General features: G+C 36.0%; 4 protein-coding genes across 7 annotated transcripts; 2 read left to right on the forward strand and 2 right to left on the reverse strand.

Annotated features, from left to right (window-relative positions):
- Positions 1-2,098: 2,098 nt before the first annotated feature.
- On the forward strand, positions 2,099-6,490 carry LOC107460786 (serine/threonine-protein kinase MPS1). Of its 2 annotated transcripts, none has more exons than XM_016079180.3 (6): positions 2,099-2,524; positions 2,676-3,053; positions 3,225-4,249; positions 4,459-4,659; positions 4,968-5,129; positions 5,733-6,490. In XM_016079180.3, exons 1-6 carry the CDS (start codon positions 2,350-2,352, stop codon positions 6,306-6,308), a joined length of 2,517 nt encoding a protein of 838 aa, XP_015934666.1. In that variant the 5' UTR covers positions 2,099-2,349; the 3' UTR covers positions 6,309-6,490. The 2 variants fall into 2 exon arrangements, with proteins under 2 accessions (XP_015934666.1, XP_052108659.1); XM_052252699.1 differs by having other exon boundaries at positions 3,294-4,249; positions 5,733-6,489.
- A 7-nt stretch (positions 6,491-6,497) lies between these two features.
- LOC107460787 (histone-lysine N-methyltransferase ASHR1) lies at positions 6,498-10,630 on the reverse strand. Of its 2 annotated transcripts, XM_016079186.3 has the most exons (14): positions 10,504-10,630; positions 10,214-10,359; positions 9,782-9,916; positions 9,240-9,294; positions 8,989-9,107; positions 8,728-8,816; positions 8,568-8,649; positions 8,371-8,475; positions 8,168-8,258; positions 7,826-7,948; positions 7,588-7,694; positions 7,264-7,333; positions 7,033-7,096; positions 6,498-6,776 (listed from the first exon to the last, which is right to left on the reverse strand). In XM_016079186.3, the coding sequence occupies exons 1-14, from the start codon at positions 10,601-10,603 to the stop codon at positions 6,617-6,619; spliced, it is 1,446 nt and encodes a 481-aa protein (XP_015934672.1). In that variant the 5' UTR covers positions 10,604-10,630; the 3' UTR covers positions 6,498-6,616. The 2 variants fall into 2 exon arrangements, with proteins under 2 accessions (XP_015934672.1, XP_015934669.1); XM_016079183.3 differs by having other exon boundaries at positions 8,989-9,294.
- Positions 10,631-10,811: 181 nt separating this feature from the next.
- LOC107460788 (biotin--protein ligase 2) lies at positions 10,812-14,632 on the forward strand. 2 transcript variants are annotated; one of them, XM_016079187.3, is made up of 10 exons: positions 10,812-10,953; positions 11,221-11,482; positions 11,717-11,778; positions 11,874-12,022; positions 12,298-12,418; positions 12,606-12,761; positions 13,164-13,209; positions 13,671-13,737; positions 13,941-14,017; positions 14,280-14,632. In XM_016079187.3, exons 1-10 carry the CDS (start codon positions 10,821-10,823, stop codon positions 14,320-14,322), a joined length of 1,116 nt encoding a protein of 371 aa, XP_015934673.1. In that variant the 5' UTR covers positions 10,812-10,820; the 3' UTR covers positions 14,323-14,632. The 2 variants fall into 2 exon arrangements, with proteins under 2 accessions (XP_015934673.1, XP_052108660.1); XM_052252700.1 differs by having other exon boundaries at positions 10,814-10,953; positions 11,224-11,482.
- A 4,517-nt stretch (positions 14,633-19,149) lies between these two features.
- On the reverse strand, positions 19,150-20,243 carry LOC127741208 (uncharacterized). Its single transcript, XM_052253240.1, has 3 exons — positions 20,154-20,243; positions 19,690-19,871; positions 19,150-19,285 (listed from the first exon to the last, which is right to left on the reverse strand). The coding sequence occupies exons 1-3, from the start codon at positions 20,241-20,243 to the stop codon at positions 19,150-19,152; spliced, it is 408 nt and encodes a 135-aa protein (XP_052109200.1).
- Between the last annotated feature and the right edge of the window lie 926 nt (positions 20,244-21,169).

A 21,169-nucleotide genomic window follows, 5' to 3' on the forward strand; every position in this document is an offset into this window, starting at 1 on the left:
TAAAAGATTATAGGAAATATTATTTGTGGTTAAATATTAAATTTTAGTAACTGTAACAATATTTTGTGATAAATACAAAATATGTTCATTTATTTTTATCATGATTCAATGTTAAAATATGGTGGCTAAATTTTGTTTTTTGGTAGAAACAAGTGTAATTTTATTTTTATAAAGTCTAATTAACTATATATATTAATTCAGAAATGATAAAAAAATATTGAATTAAAATAATCTAGGTATATATATTTTGTAGCCTTATTTAAGTATTTCTTTTCCTAATTCTTTTGATAAGAAGGATTTTTTTTTAAAGAACATAATTGATCTTGTTTAAATTTGTTTTAGGACACAATTATTTGTAAAGATTTTTGTTTTAGAAAATCCAAATTGAATAATTATTTTACACTGCTGGATGTAAAACATTACAATAATGAGATCAAATAATAATTCTAGGACAACTATTTCTTATTTAATATTTTTAGTGATAATGGAACAAACATCTTAATTATTTTTTCAAAACCTCACTAATTTCAAACTCCAAAAAAAAATCTAAAAGTACAAATTATTTTGAACCAGTACACCATGGGAAATTAATTAATTTCACTATTTTTCAAATTAAAAGCCAAAACAGATTCTCTTTGAGTTCTTACAGCTTTAATTTCTATATTCACAACTATGCCCATTAAAAATTACAAAGTATCTATTGAAAGTAGGGTTTCTCAGGTTTATGTTTGAAATTTGAAAATTAAAGACAATTAAAAAGAGAGTGCTTGACTGGTAGCTATAGATTGTTCTTTCATTTCGGTAATAATAATACTAATTTCTTTCTTTTTCTTTTTGTAACGTTATGGGAATATTTCTTAGTCAGTTCTTTAATGGTTAGTTCCAAGTAGGAATATACATTGATAAGAACAAAACATATAAAGTATTTTTATTTTATATCCCGAATTAAAAAAACACAAACCAATTTGTTGGGTTTACTTTTGGGGTAGTATCTGGAAATATTTTGGTGTCCTTTTTCTGGTGCCTGAAATTTGCAGAGGGTAAGATTTTCAATTTGTCTCATTGATAAAATGAATCAAAGACTTGTAGTTGGAAGATTCACACTTTATTCTTAGTTGGTAAGGTATCATTTAGCTTTCACTAAGTATGTGTTGACTTATAACTCTGTCATGCAGACATGTACATTAAATTTTAGGATAATGTTTGATTCTTATCTCACATTTAAGTTTTAAATGTACCAATTCCCCTCCCCCTTCCAAAAAATTTTACAAAAATATTTCTTACTCCATTTTGATTGTTAAGAGGGAGAATCAAATCTTTTACTACCATGCCATATATTTCACTATTGAAAAGGACAATTTAATTTTAAGGGTAAATTAATTATAATTGAGGGCTCAGAATTTTAATTAGTTATGAGTATTAAGTTGGTTTATATTCTTTATAACTGAAATTGTTTCCTTGTAGCAAAAGTGGATAATTTATTCTTGATTTAGTAAATTTTTTTTGAAAAAATATTGTAATTTTTTTTAAAAGCATAAATACTATGTTTTGTATTTGATAAATATAAAAAAATTATATATTTATACTTGTAATTTTTAAAAGTTAGCAGTTATTTTGGAAGCATTTAAGAGGAGCATTTTAAAATTAACATGTACTTATTAAATCAAATATAAATGTATTTTTATAAAGATATCTTTTAAAAGTCAGGTTTAATAAGTTACTTAAAAAAAGTTTTTTTTTTTTAGTATTAAAAGGGGCTAAATCCCCATAAGAGAACAAAAGAAAATAAAACTAGATTCAAGTTATTCAGAGCAATGTGGTCTTTTTATCATCCTCATGGAGGATCCTAGTAATTTCCTTGGGAGGAGAGTCCCATGACAAAAAACTACCCTCTAACTCCAAGCCCAAATGCAATGTCAGAGCCCAATATGGAATGAGTTTATTTTGGGCCTAGAAAGAAGAAAAAGCGACAGACAACTGAACGAGCCCATTATCTATTGGATTTGATAAAGCACAATAGAAGCCCACGAGCCTACTCTGACAAAAAAAAATTAGAAGCCCACGAGAAGATGGGAAGAGGATAGTGGGAGCGCCAAACGAGCATTTTCGTTTCCTTTTCAAAATTCTGGGTTTCTTCTTCTTCTTCTCCGTTTACAGATTGGAGTGCTTTGGATACCTTCTTCTTCTTCGTCGTTCGTCATCATCATCATCATTATAAACATTGTCTTCTTCATAGATAGGATAAAGTTACCACTTGCTTTTTGAATAGTCGAAAATCAATGGAATGGATCTGTCGAAGTAAGTAAGGGGGTGTTCCCTTCATCAGCATGCGGCGGAGATTATTGCTCCATGGATGGGAAGGCTAACCTTCCGACCAACTCCGCCACTGGAACCGCAGCAGCCACCACCACCACTTCCACCTCCACCTCCACCGCTACCTCCTCTTCATTTTCCTCTTCTTCCAACTCTCCTACTGACTTCCTCCGCCATGTTCAAGCTGCCTTGAAGCGCCACCGCCCTCTCGGTAATCCTCTTTACTATTCATTGTTTAATTGAGCAGTAGCTTCGTTGATTCTTAAACTTCAATTTTTTTTCTCTCTTTGAGTTTAATGTTACTAGAGGTTAAGTCTAGGGTTTATGTTTTTCTGTTTTTTTTTTTGGGGGAATTCTCTCAGGTTCAATGCAGTCCAATTGCATAAGGCCGAAGCGCTCAGTGCTTCCGCAACAAAACTTGTCTGGAACTGCAACTGCTGCTGTGGATGTGAACAAGCCTTTAGATGTGTCGTCGAAGCAATTGCTTCCGCGCAGAATAAAGAAAGCAACTGCTGCAGCTGAAGGTCAAAACAGCGCCTCTATTACGCCTCCTTTGATTTCAGGGCCTTGCAACGATACCTATGATGGCGAAGGTTGTAACTCGTTCAATGCACATGTGCAACAACATCAGGGGAAGGGTGTTAACACTGCTGGTGTGGCTTCCCTGCTTGCAGGATCTTCAAATGTGGATGGTCTGAAGAAAGTTCAGTTTTCGATTGACACCAACACTAGCGTACAGGGTAATTTTTGCTAATTTTTCCTCCTTAAGGGATTGTTTTTCGGAAAGTTCATTTTTGCAGTGTCAAAGAATTTATTTTTCTTTTTCGGGTTGGAATTAGTTTCTGATGTTGTGCATACACCAAACATGTCGGTATTGCCTGCCATATATTTTCTCCTCGTTTAACATGCAGGGGCCCATGTTGCAAAGGGCACTGAGTTGGAGAACTTGTCATCTTATATGAGTTCACTTGGATTGACAGAAATGGATTGGGTTGAAAGCAGCCAACATGATCCACCAGTTGGATTCAAGCAAGATTCGAATCATCAAAGGGTAGAATGTAACATGAATTTGAGATCCGAGGGAGGAATAAGTTCTATGTTGCCTAAGAGAACTACTGTTACTCAGGACAATCTCCAGCAGTTCAGAAACTTTTTAAGTCAGCCAGCAACTCAATCTTCAGTTGTGGGACCTTCTTGTGCTACAACTACCTCAGTCCATTCAACTTCTGCTCCCATGCTCAATTCAACAACTCGTTATTCTCATTTGCTTGTAGATAGTGGTTCATGTGTAACAGCGGAACCTATGGGGGAGATTAATGTTAATCCTAAATCTATAGCTGAAGGGGTTATTGAACCTGCAAATACTTCCCCGAAGGACATTAATAGAATGTCAATTGATAAGGCAGCAACAGCTTCCCAAGCTCCCCGTTCTGCTGATGCAGAGTTGGGACTTCAGGAGCACAACCAATCTATGGAGCAACAGGGAGGCAAGGTAAAAGAAAATAACATTTCAAAATATTCGTCATGTCTTGACAATAAGTCAACTATAGCAAAAGAGCCTGCAGAGATTTCCAACCCACAATCCCAGGCTCCAGGTCCCCAAACTTCATGTTCAGATGTGAAGTCAGAGTCTTCTAACTTAGAAAAACGAGAGAAGGGTGCAAGTAGTAAAGTTCCAACATCTCGGAAAAGGACCTATGACCCTGATTTGTTTTTTAAAGTCAATGGCAAGCTTTATCAAAGGCTTGGCAAGATAGGCAGTGGAGGAAGCAGCGAGGTACATAAGGTGATCTCTTCAGACTGTAAGATCTATGCACTTAAGAAGATCAAGCTCAAGGGTCGGGATTATGCTACAGCATATGGGTTTTGTCAAGAAATTGAGTATTTAAATAGGCTGAAAGGAAAGGATAACATTATACAGCTTATAGACTATGAGGTACTCTATTAAATTTTTTATTTTTGAAATGTGGCCTGCTTCTAGGCTTCTAGCTATTGCTATTGATGTTTCATATATCTCCAGATGTCTGAGTGTATGACAAGTTACAGTTGATGATTTTTGTGATTTTACAATTCTGGAGTTGGGTTTATAGATATTATCTTATTTGTGTCCTGCTGTATTCTGTATTAACTCAATCTCGCAAATAGGTGACCGACAAAGCTTTGCTAGCAGAAGTCATGAAAGGATCCTTAAGTAATAAGGATGGGCGAGTCAAGGATGATGGATATATATACATGGTACTTGAATATGGGGAAATTGATTTGGCTCACATGTTGTCCCAGAAGTGGAAGGAACTGGATGGATGCAACCAGACCATTGATGAGAACTGGCTGCGATTTTATTGGCAGGTTTCAAATCCTCACTAGCACGTTTGATAACTACTGCTATTCCCAGTCACTAAATTCTCTTGTTTGAATTATCTAAAACAATGTGTGTGCAACTGACTAAAGTGAGAGATATTGCAGAGGGTATGATAACATTGCTTATGTGCATATGCTTCAATGTCAATTTATTCTTGTTTGAGAGTGTGATAGATATTCAATCATTCGTGTGTCTATGGTGATCCATTTAACGTTTTGGGATAGAGTTTGTATTGTTTTGGAGCTTTCCTATGCTTGGCGAGTAAACTAAGGATTTTACTGAATCCTTTTTGCAGCAAATTCTTCAGGCTGTCAACACCATTCATGAGGAGCGTATTGTGCACTCTGATTTGAAGCCAGCCAACTTCCTCCTTGTCAGGGGTTCCCTGAAACTAATTGATTTTGGCATAGCCAAAGCAATAATGAGTGATACAACTAACATCCAACGGGAGTCACAGGTAATGCTTACCTTCCTTTTTATTCACATGGTATGCCTGACCTTTATTTTTCTTTTATTTATTCTGTTTGTATTGAGCTATTCCCACATGCGGTGAATACCTGCATACTTGTGATGTTACAAACTTCTTAAGCGGTTTTATTAAAATGGGTTAAGTACTATTTTGGTTCCCAACATTTGGGGTGAATCCTATTTTGGTTCCTAACGTTTTAATCGTTCTATTTTTATCCCAAAACGTTTAAAATGGCATCAATGTTATCTCACTATCAAATCCCTTACTAACACTTAACAAAATTGATGTACTATAAATAATGCTTTTATTATAGGTCATATTGATGTACTATAAATAATGCTTTTACTATAAATTGATGTACCAAAATAGGCTTCACCCCAAACGTTGGAGACCAAAACAGTACTTTACCCTATTAAAATTTAGGTCATATTTTATGAGGTCTTGATTGCAGTTTTTATAAAAATTTACTCATAATCTTTATAGACTATGTTCCAAATTACACCTTTTTTTTTAAAGAAAAATAAGAGGGAGGGGGGGGGGGGTTTACGGGGAATGTCAGTAATTGTTTACTGAGTTGTTCAACTCTTGTAGGTGGGAACTCTTAGTTACATGTCTCCAGAGGCATTTATGTGTAATGAGACCGATGCAAATGGAAACGTAATTAAGTGTGGACGGCCGTCAGATATCTGGTCCTTGGGCTGCATCCTTTATCAAATGGTATATGGGAGAACACCTTTTTCTGAATACAAGACATTTTGGGCAAAATTCAAAGTCATAACTGATCCAAACCATGAAATTACCTATGAACCTGTCCCAAACCCATGGCTTATGGATCTTATGAAGAAATGCCTTGCATGGGATCGCAATGAAAGGTGGAGAATCCCTCAGCTACTCCAACATCCTTTTCTTGTTCCTCCTGTACCAAGTATTCCATCTTTGTCCCAAGACCAAGGCTGTAAGTTGCTTCAGCTTATTGCTGAAACTTGTAAATATGACCCTGTAACATCCCAACTATGCTGTCAGCTCCAACAGGTCCTTGATGATCCCGCAAATTTGGTAACTCCTCAGTCATTAAATTCGCAAGATCAACAAGGAAAACTGCTATCCAGAGCATCAGAATTGTGTATTCAGCTGCAGGCACGTTTGGCAAATTCGGATAACAAGTAGATAATCAAGAAAGGTAGAGATTTTCATTAGGGGCAATTAAAAAAAAATTAGGATTTGTTAAACAAGTTCTCTTCAATCTACTTGTGAAAAATGCAGTTGTATTGGTCAAGCCATATTGTGTGGAATTGTGTACTTTATACGTAACAAGCAACTCAATTTATTTAGTACAGGATTTGTATAAAATTTCAGTGGAGCAGCAAGAATAGGTTCATTAATTATTGCTTTAAAAATGCAAATTACACTTAACACTTTGCTATTAAAACCTAATAACATGAAGTATTGGGGAATCACAGTTGAATCCTACTATCCTACTCTTTAGAGGAAGATTTGTAAGATGCTTCAGCGCGGGCTTCTTCCAACTTCATCAAAAGTTCCTTCACAAAATGTGTGTTTGTCCCATGAGTAATCCTTAGTATATCCACTGCCTTGGTCAGTGATTTCACGGCTTCCTCTGTTTCTCCCAGATACCTGTATATTAGGCCCAATAACCTCGCTATCAAGTAAAAATTAACAAAGCCTTTCACCCGCTAGGTAGACCAAAAGAACAGAACAGAGTTTCTTGCTTAGAGATATCTTTTCCCTAAACCCTACAACACATCTCATGATATATAAGACTCTTGCAGATGCTCCATCAAGTTAAAAAAGAAAAAACTTTAACACAACCCTATACCCAGTTTAAGACTAAAAGAGTTTAGAGTTGAAGCTTCAGTTGAGAGATTCTAACCATTCAAGTTTTCCACATGTATAGTACTGCAAACCGAGTAGAGGGTGAATAGCTGGATATGCACCTGCAATGGAGTAAAGTAGTTCAGAAATGGATATAAGCAATTAATGGTAAACTTCATACCTAACAGGCAAAGCAATTCGGGAAGCCGAACTATGATAAATATAGTTAAGATGGTTTAGGTTTTGCACCATTCTAGTCACTTAAATTATACATAGCACATGCACATACTTTGATAGACTGGTATGGTCAATTTGCAGTATGCTAAAGCCTCACTCCAATGTTCCAGCTCCATCAATGACTGCAGAGGACAAAAACATCATATTATTCCATCCATTATTTCAGAGTTGTAACATAAATTATCGAGCAAACATTGTTACATCGCGTGCCAACAAAGAACAAGCCCTTTAATGTAGAGATATGAGATAGCACAAGACCAGAGGTTTTTAGTTTTTATTTGGCAAAGAAAAAGAAATCATAATAGAAGTTATGCAAGATATTACATAATAAGCAAATAATAGCAGAATAGACAGCGAACTAGAAAGAGGAGCCAACCTTCAAAATCTTCTCTCGAGTTCGCATCAAGCTGATGGAGAAAGGATGATAGAGTTTTGTTTGCAGTTTCTCAATCATTTTATATATGGAAATAGCTTCTTGATAATCTACAAGTAGTGAAGGAGTTGACTTCTTGCCTTAATATTTAAGGTGCTAGCTAATTGCATTATAAGTTTTTCTGTTTGTTTTGATAAAATAATGACACTGTAAGTTCTTCTGAGAAACAATTAGAGGATACAGCCGGCAGATGAAAGCTTAGAAGCTTCTTCCTCTGATAGTGAATTTATCTCGGTTGCAGTTTTCTTTATCTCTTCCTTTTCCCTAACCAGACCACATTGTTGGCATTGGAATCCTTTTCCATCTTCAAATTCAGCAAATTATTTGGAAAAAGAAGAAATGTCATTGATAAGAAAGATATAAAACCACCAGGCAGGTTGCCTATCACTCTCTATCTTAGATCTCATTCTTGTTCATAAGGGGAAGATGTAACATGAAATTACAAATTTAATAGCCAGTAAATGATGATAATGTTTTTCTTCAACATATTTGACATTTATGATGGCCATAGTCAGTCACATACCAGTAGTACGAAGCAAGAAACCATCACATTTTTCATTTTTACATCTGTATCCTTCTAGAATTGCACTTTCTCGGATATCATCATACTGGCCCTTCAAAACTAACTTAACTGAATTAGCCAATGACAGCATGTGAGTTTTACTGAAATATACCATGCTATGAATCAAAGAAGAAGATCTTGTGTGTAAATGATCTAGCAGGTACCAGTTTAGAACAGCGAGGACATGTACAATTGAATAGGTACTGCTCTTTGAGAGCTTTCTGTCGAGTCATAGTGCTTCCAGCAGTCTCTATGTAACTTATTAGTACCTTTAAAAATAAAGAAAACTGTAAGCATTCAATTCGCTGCACAAATACCAGTAATTCATATTTGTACCAAGGCAAGACAAAGCAATACATACCTCACTACCTTTGGGAACATGTTGCACAGCTCGAACTGACGCTGACCTTCCCTCAAAAACCAACACAGAATTGGGCAAGCAGCTATATGGCATAGCCATCATTAGAAGACTAACAAGAAAAAGTAGGATGACAGCGCTTTTTATTTTATTTTAACCCCACCTGTGATTGATAATGGAAATAACGGGATACAATCCTGTTCCCAATGGTCTCAACTCGCTGTCACAAATGGTATGTGCATTGCATGCAAACTGCAGGATTAGAAGGATCTGACCTTAGAATGGTTTCATCAGAGTCTCAATTCTACATAATGTATGTACCACATAAAGACAACTTTTTCATCAATCCAGAGTGCTGTAAGTGATTTTTCCAAGACAACAACATAGAACAATTACATAAGCAAAATTAGGTTTGAGGAACAACCTTAGAAAAATTTTCTGCAATCTCTTTTATATTGATTTCAGGCCACTGTAGTATCACGTTTACTAGATTAGCCATCTGTGCATACAGCAGCAGTTGCTCCTTGGTGATGTCAGACATGTCTTCATGGAAGAGAATGTTAAAGAGAACAATGACTATGGAAATGTTATAAATGAAAAAAAAAAGTATATATAAAAAAAATCTAACTTCATTACATTGAAAGTTAGAAGACAAGATAAATATTAAAAGGATACGAGACACTAAAGCCTCCACCAAGTTGTAGTTGTCCATAACAGTGCTTGGTATGATCTGGCAATAAAATGAATAATAAACCAATTTCTCTTAGCTGACCAATGTTCAGATCAATGGTTGAAAAATGCTTTCCAGATCACAGAAGAAAGTTACTGAAGGCATAAATAGGAACTTTAGGCCTAATTAAGTCCTCAAGTGCATTTGAAAGAAGCAGAATATATCACCAAGGTAAAGAATAATGGCATTCTACAATTTGTAGATAAAGCAAAACAATAAGCAAATTTAAGCAGGGATAGATTCTAGCAAAGCAATGTCCACTGCTATTCAATACTAACTTCTTAGTCTCCAATTACTAACTGCAGTGATTACCAAACAAATTACTAAGATTCTTACCAACAGAATACTATGAAACATATTACCAGAAATGATGGCCTTTTACTTTGACATCACTAATAAATTAGGAACTGCGAATACCGGTACGTCCATAAAACAAGAAAAGGAAGTATAGGCTACATAATGTCAGTCACCAGTTGTATACATTCACCTTCTCATTTTGCAGTTTCCTTCGAAGATAAAGTTTAACCATCAATCGAATGGATGGTGTGACAAATTTTTTCTTGTCATTGTCTAGCCTAGAGAGGACCTCGCATTCAAGACGATGAAACTTCCACTCTAACTTCTGCAATTCATAAAAAGAAAAATGTACATAAAAGTTAAAAGCTGAAGCAGCTATCAGCTGAGGTAAGAGATGAAGCCATCAGTTAACAAAAACCTGATATTCCTTATAAGTAACAAAAATTTCAGCATCATCAAGAGTTTATACCCTAAACACATTTTAATGCTTTTCTGACCAATGTCAAATTGATCGAAAATGAAAAATTTTGACTAGAAAAACAAAACCTTTTTAAGTTTAACTGAAGCATGAGGGGCAGCAAAACATGGAAGCTGTGATTAAAATACAATAAATGCAGCAAACCTGACAAGAGGTTCCACAGTACCACACAACTTGGCACCGTGAGCATTTCTTAAGGTTAGTTGTTGTAAAACATCCTTCGCACCTTTTCTGAACTGAGTTGTTGTTTGGAACACAAACATAAGGCTCTTGACTTATGATTACCTCCCCTGCAAACACCAAAATCCCGCATTTAAATTCCTAACAAAACAAAGAGAAAAAGTAGCAAGCAAGTACTACAATACAAACTAGCAATACAACTCAGCTTGGAGAGAGAGAGAGAGAGAGAGAGAGAGAGAGAGAGAGAAGCTCACCAGGGTAAAAATCCTTTGTTACAAAGAGGGAACGACCCTTTTCTGGGACACTGGAAACTGTTAAGTTGCGATCCACAAGAACACTCTGCAAATCCTCCATTACTCTCTAGAACCACCTCTCTTTGCTTTCTGCTTTTGATTACTCTCTTCGCTCCAATTTCGTTATCGACGCCTTGGGTCAACCCGACCCGAAAATAAAACCCCCATACCCAATTGATATGATCCTATCAAAACCGGGTCTTGTTTTAAACGAACTTGGAGAAAAAGAAACGTTTCGACAAAGTTGAAGACTTGAAAAAGAAACGGAGCGTAGGTTGATGCTGTTGCGGGTTCTTCTCTTTCACTCTCTGCTGCGTTATCCTTCGTTGAGATCAAAACCAGTGAACAAAACAAGCGTTTCTTACTGCTACTGCAATAATCTCTCTGCATCCACGTTCATGGCGTCTTCAGGTTCGGTCACCATCGCTTTCTGTTCTTACAAAAACGTTGCTAAACAATTGGGTAATTAAAAAGTTTAAAGCTTTGCAATTGGGTAGTTAAAAAGCTCAAAGCTTCACTGTATCTAATTTGAGGGGTGATATCAAACTCTTATCATTCATTGAGCAATTAAGGATGTGTTTATAGTTCGGATCTTTTGATAAAAATTGAAGAAGCTAAAGTTTGAAGCTTTCAATCAAATGAAGTAACTTCCCATACTTTTTTGCTCTTTTTTTTTAGTAGTGGATTGCAGCACACTGGTTTTATGCGGTAAATCATTGGCAGAGATAGAAGCTGCTAAAGCTATTAAGAGCAGTAACACTCTCAAGCTCCCTGACAATGAAGAATTATCAATTGTTTTGCAATCAGAATTGGATGGTGAAAATGTTATGAGAAGGTCCTTCAATGTTGATTCTTTCATGAATTCTCTTTGCACTGATACATTTGGCAGGCTTCTTGTTTGGTCGCCGCGGTTAGCTTCTACACATGATGTAGTTTCACAGTACGTATCTACTGAGCAATCACTTCGGTTAATTTTTTTGTACTGTGTGTTTCATAGACTATGCTTTGGTTAGACTTTGAAGGATCAGCTGAAAAATTGTGATGTATCTGAATTTCTATACTTTGTTTGTGTCTAAACTCTTAACCTTACTTTTATCAAGTTTCTATCTTGTTTTCCACTTGCTGATTTCCATTCTCATTGTATCATCCTAAATATTGTACAATTTTTGTGTAGCAACTTTTGTGAGCTTCCTATTGGTTCAGTTTGTCTTGCTGATGTTCAGACCAAGGGGCGAGGTTTGATACAACATTTGAGTTTTTGTGATTCTTTGTTCTGTTTGATCATAAATGTTATATGTTGCGCCAAGATTGATCTGAGCGCTTACTCTCAGGTCGGTCAAAGAATGTCTGGGAGTCTCCCTTAGGTTGTCTCCTGTTTTCCTTTACTCTGCAAATGGAGGATGGGCGAATAGTTCCGTTGGTGCAGTATGTGGTTTCCCTTGCTATTACAGAAGCAGTGAAGGATATTTGCAACAAAAATGTAAGTGATTAGTTTTATAGTATTGGCTTAATTCCTAGTCTGCCCGTGAACTAGATAGGACCCATCTGCTGCAAGTTTTCTGAAAGAAATAGGAAGATCAATTTTCGGCATCATAATGTTACAAAATCTGAATGAGTTTCTTGGGTTAGAAAAGAACTTCTACTTTGTGCTTAGTCAGTTTCTGAAATCAAAAGGTGCGATTTTTTGCAAATATTAATTGTTTTCGGATTGATACATATCTTAAATGTTTTTTATTCCACGACTTTCCATTCCAGGGATTACCCTCTGTTGACGTCAAAATCAAGTGGCCAAATGATCTTTATTTAAACGGCTTAAAAGTTGGTGGCATTCTTTGCACCTCAACCTATAAGTTGAAGAAGTTCAATGTCAGTGCAGGTAGCAAGACATTCTTGTATAGCAAAGGCTAATAAATTATGACTGATTGTACTTCCATGTATTATTAAATCCCTATTCTCTGTTAATACTCTAATTTTCCTTAATGGAGATTGGATTGGAGTAGAATTTTTTAAAGCTTATGCTCATGATGTAGGTTGATAGCCATCCCATGCTTATAAAATTGCAGGTATAGGCTTGAATGTCAATAACGAGAAGCCAACAACGTGCTTAAATACAAAACTTAGAGAATTGTCAGTGGAGGCTTACCGATTTCAAAGAGAAGATGTTCTGGCAACCTTTTTTAACAAATTTGAGACATTTTATCGTCTATTTATCGATCAAGGTGCTGTGCTAACTATCTCAATTAATTATTGTTGTTCTTGTTGTTGTCCTCTCTGACATTATACCCCAATTATGATATTCATCTAATACCCTCTGATCCTGAAAGTGACACCAAAATGGTCCTAAAACTAACAAAACCGAGACTAACTGATAGATAGATCAAAGACTGATGTGATGTCACTACAATCTGTGGAGGAACAAAATAGATACTTTCTCAGAAAAAAAAAAAGATACAACAAATGCAGTTAAAGTTTTTCCATTGACTTCTTCTGGATTAAGTTTTCTTGAGTTTGCTCTATTTTCCGTTGACTTCTTGTAAGTTTAACCAACTGCTTCCAATAGTTTGTATCACTGCGTATGCCACTAAGTTGATTTTGAATTTGGCCTTCTCATTTGAATGCAGGATTTCAAAGCCTGGAGGAGCTATATTATAAGACATGGTTGCACAGGTGACTTTCTCAAATTCTCGAGTTACCCCACTAGTATGTCAATAAAGGAAATTCCAGATTTTTAAAAATACAGAATAGAAAGAATATTCACTTTACTGGTTCAAGTAAATCTATGGCTTGAACATCTGGGATTTGGAATGCAGAACCAGTCTCTATAATGGTTATCTGGTTATAATATATCTGATGCAGGAGCAAATAGTTTGATCTAGTCTAAAATTTGTTACTTTTGATTTTTATTTCTTCCTTATCCAACTTCAGTTTCACATCAATACACCTCACTCAAATCTTAGGGCATTTTGCCGTCATTTGATCTGTATAGCTGACTCCGCCTAATAAGACAAGGCTTCGCTGTGTTTAGATACAGCTTATGCTTTTATACGGATAGAAATATGGCGTTCGTTCTTATACGTGAAATGGTTTAACGGCCGTACATTCATCTATATATTCCAAATGTCATGCAGTGGACAGAGAGTTATTGTACAAGAAAAGAACGACGACAATGTGGTCGAGCATGTGGTAACTATTCAGGTATTGCAGATGAAAATATTTCCCCAACTCACTGTAGAATTGGATAGAGTCTGCAACAAGAAAACAAAAAAAGAACTAGACAATTTATGTGATAACTATTAACAATGATTATTTTCGATAATATAACTTCAACAGTGTGTAATACTAATATGTTGTTAGAAAGTAATGTAAGTTTCAATTTCTTTAATTATCTGCATTTGTAGGGTTTGACATCTTCAGGATATTTATTGGCTGTTGGTGATGATAGTCAGTTGTGTGAGCTCCACCCTGATGGTAATAGGTAAGCAACACCATAACAATTCAAATTTGCAGTTACGTCCCTTAAATTTTAGTGAAATTCTCCTCGGCCCCTCTCTAGTTGTCCGACCTACGCCAATCTCCCCTATAGTGGTCCCTCATTTTGTATGATTTAGCAGGGGAGGTCGGTGTTGGTCGGAAAACTAGAAGGAAGACATGATCAATCAACATTTCAAATGTGTTATTGCACTTTTATAACATCCATTGAGATTGAAATTGAAAATAATTTTCTATTTTGGTGACAGCTTTGATTTTTTCAAAGGACTTGTGAGGAGGAAACTTGAGTGAAGAAGCTTCCTTAATGCAACTACTATAACGCACTTTGTATATATTGCCAAGGTGTTTGTTGGTTTTATAGCAATTTTTTTTTTCCAATAAATCAAATTTTGTTTTACCATATATCATTAGAAGTTTAGAGCCCTTTGTATTGCATCTGCGAATTTCCTTCAAACTTGGTAGGCGCGTTCTTTCAAATATGTTTGATTGAACCATCTAATAGTTCATAATGTCATCTTTACGTGAAGATATCATCATGTGAATATTTTCGTTTGTTTTAATCATTTGAAAGTAGTTAGGTGGTTCTTCGGAAGCTATAAAATAATTTTGAATAATAATAACAAATTATTGTGATTACTGGTTGTGTTCTCAAATTAGATGTTTAACTATTATTTTTACTCATAATAATATTACGGAAATGTAAATCTTTTAAAATTATGTTGATTCTGTCATGATATTATAGATTATGACACAAATTTATAAAATTAAATTATTTTTATAAAAAGGTTGCATGGGATAAAAGGTCCTATTCATACTTTGGCCCAACACTAAGACCCAGGTTTAAATAAAAGGCTCAATCCAAAGATTGGGCCTCATTCGACACCGACCTTCCATCAAAAAGTCGGATCTAACGACGACTTGGTCTAAGGAAGTCGGGAGTGAAGATTAGATGGCAGATAACACTTATTCAAATAAGTAACTACCCCTAAAATCTCTCAACCCACTTCCAAGAGTCATATTTCAACTTTCCTAAGATAAAAGGACGGTTATCCTCCTTAAAGGATGGAACTACTCCAACGGTGGTTATTGGTTCACCATTATAAATAAACTGACACCCCTCAGGTATCTCTAAGTTCTAATACTCTTTAAATCTGCTTACCCCCTTTGCTAACTTAGGCATCGGAGTGTCTTTGCAGGTACCACCCCCCATTTTCTCATACACACAAGTCGGACAGAGGCTCTCAGACGCGGAACTAGTCAAAGGGCTTTCTCCTTTAGACGATTGGGCCAACCCAACGAGTCCAGTCCACTAATCTCCGGTTACCCATCGTAACATTGGCGTCGTTGCCAGGGACCCGCGAGATCAACCAATAATGGCGGACGATTCACACGAAGATGGCCACATAGCGTCCGATTCTGAGCAAGAGAATCAAGACATTGGACACCACGATGCGGATATAGTCACCCATCAAGGGGCGACCAACCAGCATAGAGAGGGCACCTCTGAGTTGAAAGACCCAAAGGCAAACTGTTCTGAAGGGCGCAAATCTGGAAAAGAGGGACAACCCCGTGCAGCTGATTTCATGGGATTGTTCCACGGTCACCAAGGGCCCCTAGAACAGTTGGAGCAAGAGCTGGAACGACAGCGAGAGGCAGAAAGGAACTTGAGGAACGAGATAGAGCGACGAAAAGAGTTAGAAGAAAAAATTTTAAGGCTGGAATTTGCTCTCAAAAGTCGAAGCTCCCGTAGCGACCGAGAATATTCTCCCTTGGGAGGAGAAGACCCGTTTAGTGCGGACATCATGAGGACAAAAGTTCCAAGAAACTTTAAAAGTCCTTATATGGACCTCTACGACGGAATCACTGATCCAAAGCATCATTTGAGCAATTTCAAAAGTCGGATGTATTTATCCGACGCTTCTGATGCTACCCGCTGTAAGGCTTTTCCAACAACCCTTACTAAAGCAGCGATGAAGTGGTTCGATAGTTTTCCCTCAAGGTCGGTCACCAGTTTCGACGACCTCTCGCGAAAATTCCTGATGCGATTCTCTATCCAGAATGACAAAGTAAAGCATGCACCGAGCCTCCTGTGAATAAAATAGGAGGTCGGGGAACCTTTGAGAGACTATATGGAAAGGTTCAACAAAACGTGTTTGGAGATTCAAGACATGCCCATGGAGGCAGTGATTATGGGCCTAGTAAATGGACTTCGAGAAGGTCCCTTCTCCCAGTCCATATCGAAAAGGCACCCGATCTCCCTAAGCGATGTACAGGAGAGAGCTTAGAAGTATATCAACATGGAGAAAAACGCCCGACTTCGAGAGCCGAGCTGGCGACCTAGGAACTCTCACTCATCAAAAGAGAAAGAGAGAGAGCCCAAGAAAAAAGAGGAAGTTGGCTTGAAAAGGCCTAGGAGATATCACTCCTATACTCCTCTACGCGTTTCCCTAGTTGATGTCTATAGGAAAATTTGTCACACTGAAAGACTACCTCCCCCTAGACCCATCAAAAATAAAAAAGGGGGAGTTGTGGCGACTACTGAGTACCATAAGCTGTATGGTCACTCCACAAATGATTGTTACGACCTGAAAAACGTGACCGAAGAGATCCACCACCACCACACACACACACATACACATATATGGGGGATTCGGTGGAGGTGGCCTCACAAAGTCATCTCGCAAGAGGCACTTGAAGGAAGTCTTCGCCCCCGACCTTCCAACCATCTCATTTACCAAAGAAGATGGGCAAGGCATCATTCCTGGACACGACGATCCAGTAGTAATAACTATGGTTCTTGCCAACGCCCATCTTCACATAACCCTGGTGGATCAGGGAAGCTCAGCAGACATCCTGTTCAAACCGACATTCGATAAGTTGGGGTTGGATGAAAAGGAGTTAAGAGCTTATCCTGACACCTTGTATGGACTGGGGAATACACCAATAAAGCCACTGAGATTCATACCCCTCCACACGACTTTTGGAAAAGGGGTGAAATCCAAAACTCTGAGCATCAACTTCATAGTCGTCGACGTGGGGTCAGCCTATAACGCTCTAATAGGCAGGACCACCCTAAATCGGCTCGGAGCAGTGGTGTCCACCCCCCACCTGTGCATGAAATTCCCAACGCCAGAAGGGATAGCAACCATAAGGGGAGATCAGAAACTGGCAAGGAAGTGCTACAATGAAAGCCTAAACTTGAGAGGAAAAGGCAAGTAGGTGCACACAATTGAGCTCGTAAGGGTCAGAGCCAAGGAAGAGTTGCGACCACAACCCGGGAAAAAAACTGAGGAGGTACAGGTCGGAGAAGAGGAAGGAAAAAACATCAACATAGGAGCCAACCTAAAAGAAGATTTGAAGAAGAAGCTTATAAGGCTCCTAAAAGAAAATTCCGACCTCATGTCACACAAACTGTCAGTATACCCCGGTTCGCGACCTGTTCAGCAAAGAAGACGGAAGCTCGGACCTGAATGAGCCCAAGTAGTGGAAGAACAAGTGCAAGCCCTCCTAGAAGCCGGGTTCATCAAAGAGGTCAAATATCCGGCGTGGCTGGCAAACGTGGTGCTAGTAAAAAAACAAAACGGCAAATGGAGGATGTGTATCGATTACACCTACCTGAACAAGGCGTGTCCCAAAGACCCATATCCACTTTCAAACATTGATACCCTAGTAGACTCCAGCTCAGGGTATCAGTACTTGTCGTTTATAGACGCATACTCAGGATACAATCAAATCCCGATGTACAAGCCGGATCAAGAAAAAATATCATTCATCATTCCTAAGGCAAACTATTGCTACATAGTCATGTCCTTTGGACTGAAAAATGCTGGAGCCACATATCAAAGGCTGATGAACAAGGCGTTCGCACCTCACCTTGGGGGATTAATGGAAGTCTACGTAGACGACATGCTAGTAAAAACCAAGGATGAGGCTGACCTCCTGGCTGACCTTTTGCGAGTTTTCAACACCATAAGGATGCATGGGATGAGACTAAATCCTGCAAAATGCACCTTTGTGGTGGAGGTAGGAAATTTTATGGGATTCATGCTTACACAAAGGGTGTGTGTGGTTCAAAGATTAAATTTTATTACTAGGAATGTCATTCCTAGGAATATAATGCCTAGGAATAAGATTACTTGGAATATAAGATACCTATGCTTGTTTATAAAATTTAATGTCTTGGAATGTTATGTAATAATCCTAGGAATAAATAAATTTTTGTTTGGTTGAATTTAAATTTCTTAGTCATATTATGTAATATGTCAAAATTACCCTTACTCATTCAAATTAAAATATTAATGACTAAAAATTAAATATAAAGCTAATTAAATATTATTTTTTTACATTATTTTTTTTAATTTCAAAATATCTCTAATAATAAATTTACTAAAATACCCCTAATAATAAATATGTTTAGCTAAAATTATTATTGATTCTAATTTTTTTTAAAATTTACTAAAATACCCCTAATATCAAATATCTTTAGCTAAATTGTTTATTGATTCTAATTTTTTTAAGTTTACTAAAATACCCTTAATATTAAATATGTTCACATAAAATTATTATTGATTCTATTTTTTTAAATTTACTTAAATACCCCCAATATCAAATATGTTTAACTAAAATTATTATTGATTCTATTTTTTTTAAATTTATCAAAATACCCCCAATATCAAACATCTTTACTTAAATTATTATTGATTCTAAATTTCACTTAATAATATGTTTAATTAAAATTATTGCTTTTTACATTTTGAATTTACAAAAATACTTCTAATAAAAAATTTACTAAAATACCCTTAATAAAAATATGTTTAATTAAAATTATTATCGATTCTAATCTTTTTAAATTTACTAAAATACCCCTAATAACAAATATCTTTAATTAAAATTAATATTATGACAATTAAATTTACTAAAAAAATTACTATTATCCAAATGAAAGTTACAAAGAAGTCTCAAAAGTAAAAAATTACTTGCACTAATAAGCTTACATGCACAACTCTTATACAAGAACACAAACTCATAAACAAAATGAAATCAATGTTATGACAGACAACCTCACACATAGAAAAATTATTACAATTATCGAGCGTGATGTCTTCTCCTCCATTGGTTCTACATTTCTTGTGCAAGTTGATCTCTCCATCTACCCCAAACATCACTCGTCTCAATATGGTGGATCGTCTCACCATCTACTCCAAGTATATTTTGATCTTCTATCTCATCAATAGGATCCACAACCATCACTCTTCTAATATGATTATGCAAAAGGCAACAAGCAATTATAACTCTTTCTTGAGTCTTAATAGGATAAAATGATCTTCCCCTTAAAATTCTCCATCTTGCTTTCAATACTCCAAATGCCCTTTCAATGACATTCCTAGCTTGTGAGTGTTTCATATTAAAAAACTCTTGAGCTGTACTGGGTTGATTATGTGGATTAAACTCACTCAAATGATATTTTTGTCCTCTATAAGGTGCCAAAAATTCTTCACAATTCATGTATCCAGCATCACATAAGTAATAATGACCTAGTGTGACATACACAATTAAACAAAATTAATGAAAGATCAAATGGTTACTTTGATAACATATTAAAGTCTCAATAAAATACCTTGGGGAACATTAAACCCATTGCGAAATAGTGCATCTTACAATATCCTAGAATCCGCAGCTGAACCCTCCCAACCCGTCAGTACGTAGATAAATTGCATATCGGGAGCAACCACTCCAAGCACATTGGTTGTTATGTCACCTTTTCTATTTCGATATCTAGACTTATCAGCCTCAAGGACATTGACTTTGATATGAGTATCATCCAAGCCTCCTAGGCAATCCTAAAATCCAAAACAAAGATCAATTAACTCAATCATAAAGAACACCAACCATATGAGATTTAATAACATTAGCAAAATAAATTACCTTAAACTATTTCCATCGTTCATCCATTTTATCCTGTCTAAATGGTTGAGGTTTCTTTAGTAATAGATTATGACATCTCAAAATAGCAAGCAATACATCATTAAATCGCCTACTAATTGTTTCTTCAGATCTCACAAATTGCCTCTTTATTACTCTAATTTTGACGTCATGTGCTATAATATGTAAAAACATGGAACCATTTCTTTCACACCCATATTCCTACTTTGTTCTAACCTTCCAACCCTTTTAAGCATGTTACACAATGCATGAAAGGCACATCTATCCATTCTTGTGTTTTCTATACATGCTAGATCACTAAAATAAATAATCCTATCAACACTAACATCTCTTATTACTTGCCTACTGTAATTATCATTCCATTTTCTTTTCTTTTTTTTCAATTGCAATATAATCAAAACATAGCAAATCATCAACAACTTAACCATAAGGTCATTCATTAATTCGAAATGTAAAATCAAGTAAGTAATAATTTTCATCTTCTGTTTGGAATCCATTCTGCAAAAAAAAATCAAGCAGGGCCAGTTTAGGAATATAAATAACTTTTCCTTTCTTTTCTTTCTGGTAGCAATGTCAATGCAGTGGGAAACAACCAGAAAAGACAAGTTTAGGAATATATATATATATATATAATATAAGAATATGATATATATAAATATTTTTTATTTCAAAGTTTAATTTTGTCCAAATAGATGGTGCACACAAGCTACATAAGAAAACATGCTCAATTTATGTGAGTAATGAAGAAGTATCAGCAACTCTTGTAGTAAAACACAAAAAGATAAATATCTTACTTATTACATTGATACAAAAAAGAGAACCCGGTCTTAACTTTCTCTAGCCTTAAAAAAAAAAATTTGCCATCTAATGACTTGAGAGAAAGAGCAGAGAGATTATAACTGCATTCATACAGATAACTGGGTTCACAATATGTTCTTCAAGCTTCTTGTATTGTTCGTTGTATTATTCTTAGCTAACTTTTGGCACAATGATATGAATAAATACATTCAAATCATATCATAGGATATAATGGTCCAGATTTACATCCTTTTTTATTTTATTTTTCAGTAGAGCATGACAACAAAATGCTGTCGACTAAGTATATAGATACAAGATTTGCTAATAATTCAGATAAAGGCTATATGATTCTACTTTGATTAGGTAGAATCATTGTATTTTTATAGTAGTGCAATAG

This window comes from Arachis duranensis, chromosome 8 (genome assembly GCF_000817695.3).
Source record: "Arachis duranensis cultivar V14167 chromosome 8, aradu.V14167.gnm2.J7QH, whole genome shotgun sequence".
NCBI lineage: Eukaryota > Viridiplantae > Streptophyta > Magnoliopsida > Fabales > Fabaceae > Arachis > Arachis duranensis.

Bases quoted from the DNA above. Each gene is read 5' to 3' on its own strand.
- LOC107460788 (XM_016079187.3), top strand. From the start codon at position 10,821: ATGCTGTTGCGGGTTCTTCTCTTTCACTCTCTGCTGCGTTATCCTTCG. The intron at 11,483-11,716 runs GTACGTATCTAC...ATTTTTGTGTAG, and splicing joins ACACATGATGTAGTTTCACA to CAACTTTTGTGAGCTTCCTA. The intron at 12,419-12,605 runs GTAGCAAGACAT...ATAAAATTGCAG, and splicing joins GAAGTTCAATGTCAGTGCAG to GTATAGGCTTGAATGTCAAT.
- LOC107460786 (XM_016079180.3), top strand. From the start codon at position 2,350: ATGGATGGGAAGGCTAACCTTCCGACCAACTCCGCCACTGGAACCGCA. The intron at 4,250-4,458 runs GTACTCTATTAA...TCTCGCAAATAG, and splicing joins TACAGCTTATAGACTATGAG to GTGACCGACAAAGCTTTGCT. The intron at 4,660-4,967 runs GTTTCAAATCCT...TCCTTTTTGCAG, and splicing joins GGCTGCGATTTTATTGGCAG to CAAATTCTTCAGGCTGTCAA.
- LOC107460787 (XM_016079183.3), bottom strand. From the start codon at position 10,603: ATGGAGGATTTGCAGAGTGTTCTTGTGGATCGCAACTTAACAGTTTCC. The intron at 9,295-9,781 runs GTGAATGTATAC...TTTTATTGCCAG, and splicing joins GGAAACTGCAAAATGAGAAG to ATCATACCAAGCACTGTTAT. The intron at 8,476-8,567 runs GTATGTATTGCT...TTATTTTTAAAG, and splicing joins ATGTTCCCAAAGGTAGTGAG to GTACTAATAAGTTACATAGA.
- LOC127741208 (XM_052253240.1), bottom strand. From the start codon at position 20,243: ATGGATAGATGTGCCTTTCATGCATTGTGTAACATGCTTAAAAGGGTT. The intron at 19,872-20,153 runs GTTCCATGTTTT...TTTGGATTTTAG, and splicing joins ATATGGGTGTGAAAGAAATG to GATTGCCTAGGAGGCTTGGA. The intron at 19,286-19,689 runs GTAAGATGCACT...TAATCATATTAG, and splicing joins GCTGCGGATTCTAGGATATT to AAGAGTGATGGTTGTGGATC.